Below are 10002 nucleotides of genomic sequence, written 5' to 3' on the forward strand. Positions count from 1 at the left end.
ATAATAAGCCCAATCAGGCTTTGGACTGCATGTGCTAAAACAAGCCCTCCCCTGAAAATACTGCAACACAGCAGCAGCCCATGAGGTGACCACGTTTGCCACCTCCTGCACCTCAAAAATAAGAACACCTCCCCGAAAATGAGGCCAACCGCTTATTTCAGGGGTCAAAAGAAAATAAGACCCTGTCTTATTTTCAGGGAAACTGGTTTCCTGACTTGGTGAATGTGTTGTTTAATATTGGGAGATTCCAAGGAGTAGCAGCATTTCTCTGCCAGTCCCATCCATTCCTCCTCAACTGGAATCCTTTCCCAAAACTGAGAGCTTAATGGGAAGCTGATACGGTATTCAAAGTCCTTCAGAATTTGCTCTACTCTAAGAAAGCTTCTACGGATAAAAATTTCAACCTGAAATACTCTCCTAAATTGATGCAACGATATGAGCAAGTCATGAGCTCTAATTTTGCAGGGGGGGGGTGTTTGCAGGGGTGGGTGGGTGTTTCTTAAGAGGGTTTACATGGGGGCTTTCCAGCCCCCTCTAAGTGGTTTACAGAGTCAGCCTGTTGCCCCCAACAATCTGGGTCCTCATTTTACCCACCTTGGAAAGACAGACGGCTGAGTCAACCCTGCGCATGCACACATGACCCTCCCCCTGCTGTCCCACCCATGGCTTTCTTGGATCCTGGAGAGGCCGTAAACAGTCTGTTTTCCGACCTCCAGTGGGCCCCGTAGGTCCGTTTTTCTCCCTCTCCAGGCTCCAGACGCTTTCTAGGAGCCTGAGGAGGGCGAAAAACGGCCCAACGTGCAAACCGGAAGTTCAGAAATGGACTTCTGGGTTTCCCGTTTCCCCCTCCGGCAGCTTTAGGAGACTTCCCTGAAGCCTCCGGAGGATGAGAAACGGCCCAAAATCAGGTGGCTATGCGCTGGAGCAACGTCTCGCATGCCCTCAGAAATGGCTCCGCATGCCACAGGTTTGCTATCAGGGACCTATGGCTCTGCCTGTGCCATACATCAAGGGGGAGCTGAAATGTCCCCCTATTTCTTTTTTCCAGTTGGGCAGAGGTCGCATGTTCCTTCCAGACTTTCAGGCTCTCCCAACACAACGAAATCCAAAACGGACTCATTTTCTCTTTTACGGAACGTTCCGAACCATAAGCTGCAAAGGGGCTAGTTCATACCACAGGCTAAGCCGCAAGAAACCTTGGCCTGTTGTACGAATGCATCTGCTAGGGCAGTGGTCTCCAACCGTGGCAACTTTAAGACTTGTGGACTTCAACTCCCAGAGTTCCTCACCCAGCAAAGCTGGCTGAGGAACTCTGGGAATTGAAGTCCACAGGTCTTAAAGTTGCCAAGGTTGGAGACCACTGTGCTAGGGCACAGGTGTCCAACCTTTTGGCTTCCCTGGGCTTCCCTGAGGGAAGAGGAATTGCCTTGGGCCATGTATAAAATATGTAATATAGTTAATGTGCATAAGTCACATCATGTGAAAAGTGCATGACCTTGTGGGGCTGAATTACCAGCTCTCTGGGACCCCATGGAGCCCATGGGCCAGACACAACTGTGTTAGGGCTTTAACTAGCCCAGGAGAACATATTTGCTAACCGCCGTGCCTTTTCAGTAACTTCAGTTTGAAAGGCTAGCGTCTGTGGGGTAGAATGACCCGACCCCCAAGGCATTCAACGTGGGGCCCTGCCTGCTTTCTCCAGATGGACCCTCCGTTGTGGGGTGGGGAATTCTCTCGGGGGACTCAGAAAATGGACAGGCGTGATAAGAAAGAATAATAAGAACAACGAAATAACAGGACTGTTTTTCTCTCCCCCCAAGGGGTGGCCTGGCCTGAAATGCACCGCCTGGCAGACCGAGTCCACCTGGAAGAACTTAAGAAAATTGGCCTTCTCCACGGCAGCGTTGAGGACATGGTGAAGGTCCACCTGGGTGCCGTATTTATGCCTCACGGGCTGGGACACTTTCTTGGCATCGACGTTCACGACGTGGGCGGCTACCCAGAGGTCAGTTCCTCCCTGTTGGGCAGCCAACCCAAAACAGAATCTATCACTGGAGCCTTTTGCACACTCCGGAGCTGGGTTGAGCAACCCCTGAGCACACCTGGGTTACGTCTGCTCACCAGCGGCCCTGTGGGGGAGCTGCAGGCAAGCCATGAAGCTGCCAAGGGACTTCTGGAGACCCGATTGGATCCTGAAACCGTTCAGGCTCATTGCTAACCTTCTTGCCGTCACGTGCTGAAAGCATGTACCTGTGCTTGAGGCACATCCCTGTGTGCCCCGCCCCCTGGTCATGCACACAAGACACACACCCCCGCACTCTCCCTGCAACCCTGCGCAGGCACATGTGACCCCCTGCACTCCCCTTGCTCATGCATACACGACCCACCCCCATGCCCCATTTTGGGCCCAGTAAACCTCCCTGCAGTCTCCTGGGAGCAAAAACGGTTCACAGGGGCTGAAACCCATGCCCTTCCCACGCTCCTCATGCATGCACGCATGACCCCCCCCACCTTCCTACACAAGAGCACACGTCTCCTGCATGCACCCTGCATATGCACAGCAGTGACACCCAAATCAGATGGCTGGCAGGTGGTATACGCGCATGCACAGTGGAGCTGAGTTGGTGCAACAGCTTGTGTGCCCGCAGGGAAGGCTCTGGATGCCACCTGTGGCAGGCCTATCACGGCCCTAGCGTATGTCAGGGGGGGGGACCCCACAGACCAGCCTTCCTCCCAGGGACTTTTGAGCCCACAGCTTATAACTTAGAATTCCCTCCATGAAGTCAGAGCAATATGGAACATGCTGGCCCAACCCATGAGTCTTTTCGGCTGCCGTGGCCTCGGTGGTGCCCTTCCCTGTTAGTCTCCATCTGTCGCCAACATGGCCTCTACGGCTGGTGGGCTGAAAGACACCACAAGTTCCTCATGGAATTGATGCACCCTTTCCTTTCCCAGGGAGTCGATCGCATTGACCTGCCAGGTCTCCGGAGTTTGAGAACGGCCCGTACCCTTCTGGAAGGCATGGTGCTGACCGTGGAGCCTGGCATCTATTTCATTGATCATGTCTTGGACCAGGCCTTGGCTAACCCAGCACAGGCCTGTTTCATCAACAATGAAGTCCTGGCACGTTTCCGAAATTTTGGTGGGGTGAGTAACTTTGTTAGGGCACAACGGTGGGCCAGAAAAATGTGACATTGATGAGAAATGTCTGTGAAAATTCACAGTCATCCAAGTTATGGTTGTCCCGAAAGGGCTTTTTTCAAGAGGCAAATGAGACTTCCTGGTTTTTCTTTGAAGACTTTTTTCTTCTCATCCAAGAAGCTTCTTTCGCTCTGACTGGATGGTGGAGAGTGGAAGGATTCAGTCTGTCAATCCACCATCCAGTCAGAGCGGAAGAAGCTTCTTGGATGAGAAGCAAAAAGTCTTCAAAGAAAATCTAGAAAGTCCCATTTGCCTCTTGAAAAAAGCCCTTTTGGGACATGGATGAGAAAGTGTTTGAAAACCCAGTGCATGCAGAATGCCCTGAAGAGACATCACAGTCTTGTGGAGGGGGCAGATTTAGGTGGAATGAGACAAAGAATGGCCTAAAAATACCCAGAGGGTTTGGTGCCCAATCGGAGTTTAAATTTGGAACTTGCGAGAGTTCCACATTTTTCGGAGTTTGCCATTCTAGAAAGTGATTTTAAATGCTCTGCCTTTAGGGAACATTTTCTTTTCATCCACCGGTCACCTAAGCCAGTGTTTCTCAACCTTGGCCACTTGAAGATGTCTGGACTTCAACTCCCAGAATTCCCCAGCCAGCGAATGCTGGCTGGGGAATTCTGGGAGTTGAAGTCCAGACATCTTCAAGTGGCCAAGGTTGAGAAACACTGACCTAAGCAATGTTGGTGCCAAAGGGAAGTAATTTGGATGAAGTTTTGGAAACTCCGGGCTTAGAACTCTCCAGTTCTCATCCCGAAAGGAACAGCCGCATCTTTGAATCGTTTGTGCACCCCCAGGTGCTTCAGTCACCTGTTGGAGGAGAAAAGAAGCAAAGGCAAAGAAGGAAGGCACCAGAGCAGCAGCCAGTGAGCTGGAAAACACCCAGAGCCGGGTGGAGGGGACCAGCTGAGGGCAGGATCCCAAGCCGGGGTTTCCCTCATTACCTCTCCCCTCGTGGAGCTCTGGCAGCTGCCTCTGGCAAATCTTGCAGACTTTGGCAAGTTTGTGGAAGAAGCCTCGAGTTGGATCCCAGAGCCCATCCAGAAGGAGCAGGAGTCATTCTCCTGCCCCAGGGCTGCCTGGGAACAGAAGGTCCCAGAAGAGAAGGTTTTGCAACAGAGGCATCCTCTGCTCCAATGATGACTGGATGTTCACCTGATCAGAAATCTCCACCAGAGGTTTCACTGTGTCACAGGGTGGAATTTGGGTTCTTTGGTTTCCACCAGGACGGGATCCCTCAGCGCCAGTTCTCTGAGTCATCCCGTCTTGGCTCAAAAGCTCCGTGTGTGTGTGCAGAGTATACAGTCTTATCAAGCCAGGTGGGACTTTACCTTCTGCTGCTGAATTCTCTCCCCAGGTTGGAAAGGTTATCGCTGCTCTGGGCTGCTTTTTTTATCAGTGCGTTTGAGCCAACCAGGACTCTGGGGCTGAGAAGTGGGTGTCACCTGGGGCTCTCTGTTGGGAAGGCTCTCTGGTGCTCCAGCAAATTTGGCTGCATCAACCAGCCCAGAAGCCTAGTGGCCTTGAGTTTCTTTCCTCTCCTCCTAGCAAGGACCAAGGGGCTCCCTGAAGGTTGCCCAAGGAGGCAGCTGCCCTGGGGCAGCCTCTGCAGCTGCTCCTTCTCCTGAAGCCCAAATGCCTTCTCCAAGCAATGGCTGCGTAATTGATCTCTTTTAGAATGTAAGGAAGCCATAAGCACCAGATTTGTCTAGAGCTGGTTCTCTCTAAAGGGAAAAATAAGAATGCTGACAGATTTCTAGTCAGGATGTTCATAGAATCATAGGTTAAAAGGGATCTTAGAGGTCTTCTAGTCCAACCCACCAACCAAGGGAGAGATCCTCAGACCATCCCAGACAAATGGTTGTTCAGGCTTTTTTTATACATATATAAATCTCCAGTGATAAAACACCTCCAACTCCCGGAAGGAAGCTGCCCTACTGATGAATTGTTCTCACTGTCAAGAAATTCCTCCTTAGTTCCAGGTTGGGTCTCCTTCTCCCACCCAAGGCTTCCTGTCCTGCCCTCAAGGGCTGTGGAATATGAGCGTCGTTTTTCCTGTGACAGCCCTTCAAGGATTGGAAGATAGCAACTATTCTGTTCTGTTCTATTCTAATTTTCTTAAGAATGTTTACATGGGGGCTAAATAGCAATTCAATAGTACTTAGACTTATATACCACTTTACAGTGCTTTTACAGCCCTCTCTAAGCGGTTTACAGAGTCAGCCTCTTGCCCCCAACAATCTGGCTCCTCATTTTACCCACCTCGGAAGGATGGAAGGCTGAGTCAGTCTTGAGCCTGGTGAGATTTGAACTCCTGACTCTGATCAGAATTAGCCTGCAATACTGCATTCTAATAGGAAGGAAGGAAGGAAGGAAGGAAGGAAGGAAGGAAGGAAGGAAGGAAGGAAGGAAGGAAGGAAGGAAGGAAGGAAGGAAGGAAGGAAGGAAGGAAGGAAGGAAGGAAGGAAGGAAAATAGCAACAGCACTTAGACTTATATACCGCTTCACAGTGCTTTCCAGCCCTCTCTAAGCGGTTTACAGAGTCAATCTATTTGCCCCCAACAATCTGGGTCCTCATTTTACCCACGTCGGAAGGACGGAAGGCTGAGTCAACCTTTTCAACGTTTTGTCCAGGTCGAAGGCCTCTTTTTGTCAATGAAAGGAGAGCAGCTGCGTTTCCTGGATAGTGAAGAGTGAGAACTTGTAGATTTAGACTGAACAGCTGTCAGCTGCCTGCTGAACAAATTCTGCCAAGCTTATTTAATTCTGGTCCATAATAACACTTAAATTAATCTTAAATAATGAAGATAATTTGACAGTCAGCTTCACTGAGCACTTTAATAAGTCTCAAAGACCGGCTTTGTTTGAATAAATGGATTATTTTGCAAGCAGGACAAATGTTAAACTAGCATTATTTTTAGATCAAAATGTTAAGAGGTCAGAAACAATTACAGGCAGTGTATAGTGGGAATCAGCAGGGTTTGTGTTCCTTTGGCTTTGACTCTTGGATAAAATTGCCTTTATTGCAGCTTAGAGACTTACTAGCACATTTCTGATAAGATAAGGGATAATGACGGAGTCTGCATATTTAACCAGGAGAGATTAGCACTGGGCGCAGAGACTGGGTGCAAAACGGGCTGTCCTTTTCATTCACACCCAATGAGAACAGGAAAGGTCTCCAAAGATCTTAGTAACAGTATCAGCTACAAAGCATCCCGTCCCATTGCGCCTTTTTAAAAGGCAAAGGGGTGAAAAGAGCTTCACAAGCAGAGAATGGGAAGGAGAAACCTATTTATGCTGCAGTCCCAAAGTCCTTCTTACGTTGGATCTTTATTTGAGGTGGTTGATCCAACTGGAGCTGATAACATTTTATGCCACAGAGAGGAGGGGATCAAGCTATTCTCCAAGGCACCCGAAGGCCAGACAAGGAATAATGGATGGAAACTGACACAGGAGAGATTCAACCTGGAAATAAGGAGGAATTTTCTGACAGTGAGAACAATCAACCCATGGAACAGAAGTTGCCTTCGGAAGTTGTGGGAGCTTCATCACTGGAGGCTTTCAAGAAGAGACTGGACTGCCCTCTGTCAGAAATAGTGTAGAGTCCCCTGCTTGGGCGGGAGGGTTGGACTAGATGACCTACAAGGCCCCTTCCGACTCTGTTAATCTGTTATGCAGGCAGCATATTTTCAATGCTGAGCACATAATTTCTGTTGGTTATATTTATGTTGTCTATCTTTGTGGGTCAGATTAATTTGGGGGTGGGGGACAGAGGTGAAATCCTCCCGGTTCGGCCAAACTGGCAGGGACGATTGGCATCAGTTCGCCCACGCTTGCCTGCTCATCCTGTCGCCACTCACCTCTTCTGGCCGCTCGACCCACCCACCCACTCAATCCAAACGTTTCTCCCTCCGATCACAGCAGAGCTGCTGCAGCCTGTCCCTTTAAGGTAGATCCAGGGAAGGAGGGGGCCAGGGGGGACCATAAAGGGAGCAGCAGCCCTGCTGTGAACGGAGGGAGAAACGTTCGGGTTATTTCTGCCACAGAATTCAACGTTAAATGCAGCAGAGACCATAAAGGGAGCAGCAGCTCCGAATGGACTCATACACATTTTTTCTGTGGGCGTGGTTTGGGGGGGAATGTGACTGAGTGGGCGTGGCCATGATTGACAGTGAGTTGGCCACACCCACTCAGTCATAGGACACCACCAACAAGCCACGCCCACAGAACCAGTAGTAAAAAAAAATTGAATTTCATCACTGGGCGAAAGGGGTAACAAAATACTGAACAACAAGCATGTGAGACAATCCCAGAGGGAGCAGGGCTTCATAAAAGGAGGATGCGATCACTTCTTGCTTTGAGCTGGTTAGGAACTCTGTTCATGCCCATGTGCCACATGTTCCTCCCATCTGAAGCAGGACCCTGAAGTAGCAGGTGCATGAAGAGAAGTCCACAGGTTGGCTGTTTTCATCCCTGCTATCGTTGCAGGCAGTCCTCGGCTTACGACCCCAATGGAGCCCAAAATTTATGTTGCTAAGCGAGACATTTGCTAAGTGAATTTGGCTCCATTTTACAACCTTTCCTTCCGCAGTTGTTAACTGAATCTGGTTTTCGTATTTGCTTGTCAAAAGTTCGCAAAAGCTAATTTACATGGCCCCGCCCCTGGGACCCTGCATCCGTCATAAATGTGAGTCATTTGCCAAGGATCTGAATTTTGATCACGTGATGGTGGAAATGCTGCGACGGTTGTAAGAATGAAAAATGGTCATAAATCACTTTTTTCAGTGCTCTCGTAACTTTGAATGGTCGCTAAATGAAATGTTGTAAGTTGAAGAGGACTTGTACTGGTGATGAAGAACTTGTCTCTCCCCCCCCCCCCCCAGTCTACCCCGAAAGTGAAGGGTATGGAGAACCTAGGTTTTCAGAACAGAACAGAACAATAGGGAATGGGAATAGAATCTTGGAGGTCTTCTAGTCCAGCCCCCTGCTCAAGCAGGAGACCTTCCACCATTTCAGACAAGTGACAGGCCAGTCTCTTCTTAAAAGCCTTGTGATGGAGCGCCCACGATTCCTGGTGGCCAGCTGTTCCACTGGCTATGAGGTGGGAAGGAAACATTAGGAAGAGAATGGTTTTGATCTCGGTAAACGGTTGCCTAGCCTTAACTAAGCCAGGCTAAAAGGGAGTTGCGCCATTTTGTCCTGTCACTGCACCTGATCAGGTGTGTCTCTGTCTTTTCCCAGGTACGGATTGAGGACGACATTGTGGTGACAGCCAGTGGGATGGAACTGCTGACTTGTGTCCCTCGTACGGTGGAGGAAATCGAAGCCTTCCTCTCGGAGTCTCGGGGCAGCACCAAATCTTTTGCTTCGGCCTCTAGCACCTGAGGTTTGCGGTTCCTTGCAACCTGCCCAGCACCTCCAAGAAAAGCCTGCTTATAAAAGAATCAAATTCAATTGTTTTCCTATGGGAAAAGGGGGGGGGGAGTGAGGGTACCAATAACCAAATCTGATTATGCTTGACTCGATTCTCCCTCTTGCCCTTTTACAAGTTTTTCCTGAATGATTGACTGGTGTAGCTTTGATAAGCAAATACAACAATCAGTGCAACCGAATCTTCTTCTCTTCTCAATAGCCAATAAAGAGCACAAGTTCTGCCAATGAAATAAATGCATAAAGTGTGTTGATTTGAAGATCGCTTTGGCCCCTTCCGAATTTTTTTCTGAGATCCCCTTTTCAAGGTTCAGGTTTTGAAAGGTTTGACTATGCCCCACCTAAGGTGAGGGGTGTAAAGGAAGGCCCTCTGGTCCGCTTTGGTCCCCCGTTTCCCCAGAAGCCCGGGTCACCTTTAGCCCAGGAGAAAGAGAGAGGAGCCACCAACCTCTTGCCACTCAACTTCCAGTCAAGGATTGCCGTCATTGCTCATCCGAGTGGCTTAGTGACTATGTTGGGTTATTCTTAAGTGTGTTAACTCCCAACATTTATTTCCTTGACAAAGAATTCCTGATTTCACATTCTGCCCAACTGCAATGGAGAAACAAAACTTCGCTTGAAATTCATGTTCATTTTGCCTAGTACTCTGCTTCCATCATCTGTCCTTCGGCTCGTCACAAGAGTCCATCACGACAGAAACCCAATATTTTTACTGTTGCCTTTGTTATATTTGTGTTTTTTTATTTGTGCTGATAAATAAATAAAGGGATACTAGTATAGATCTATTTCAAGCTATTTAGCTCTATATATATATATTTGAATAGTATGGTAGACTTTGACTTACAACCAGATTTCCAGTTATAGTCCTAAGTAGTAGCACCCTTGTGACCAGACCAGACATACTCTAGAAAGAGTGCAGAGAAGAGCAACCAGGATGATTAGGGGACTGGAGGCTAAATCATACAATGAACAGTTGCAGGAACTGGGTATGTCTAGTTTAATGAAAAGAAGGACTAGGGGAGACATAGCAAGTCTTCTGATATCTCAGGGGTTGCCACAAAGAAGAGGGAGTCAAGCTATTCTCCAAAGCACCTGAGGGCAGAACAAGAAGCAATGGGTGGAAACTAATCAAGGAGAGAAGCAACTTAGAACTAAGGAGGAATTTCCTGGCAATTAGAACAATTAGTGAAACAACTTGTGAATGCTCCAACACTGGAAGTTTTTAAAAAGAGATTGGATAACCATTGGTGCAGGGTTTCCTGCCTAAGCAGGGGGTTGGACTAGAAGACCTCCGAGGTCTCTTCCAACTCTGTTGTTCTATATTTTTTTAGGAGGTGGTTAAGTGAATCTCTGTGGCTGTATCTCTTTATT

General features: G+C 48.6%; 1 protein-coding gene across 2 annotated transcripts in view; it reads left to right on the top strand.

Annotated features, from left to right (window-relative positions):
* The window catches only part of PEPD (peptidase D), a 169455-nt gene extending 160587 nt beyond the window's left edge, over window positions 1-8868 (top strand). Inside the window, exons 13-15 of one of the 2 annotated variants that reach the window (XM_087729026.1) lie at window positions 1821-2005; window positions 2956-3147; window positions 8443-8868. In XM_087729026.1, coding sequence (XP_087585152.1) covers window positions 1821-2005; window positions 2956-3147; window positions 8443-8586 — 521 coding nt within the window. In that variant the 3' untranslated portion in view covers window positions 8587-8868. Of the gene's footprint in view, window positions 1-1820; window positions 2006-2955; window positions 3148-8442 lie in introns of those variants that run through there. The other variant, XR_015698462.1, reaches the window with a different exon arrangement.
* Window positions 8869-10002: the final 1134 nt, after the last annotated feature.

Source organism: Thamnophis sirtalis, unplaced genomic scaffold (genome assembly GCF_051295495.1).
Source record: "Thamnophis sirtalis isolate CommonGarterSnake01/CBP01778 unplaced genomic scaffold, rThaSir2_p1.2 scaffold_14, whole genome shotgun sequence".
NCBI classification, from domain to species: domain Eukaryota; kingdom Metazoa; phylum Chordata; class Lepidosauria; order Squamata; family Natricidae; genus Thamnophis; species Thamnophis sirtalis.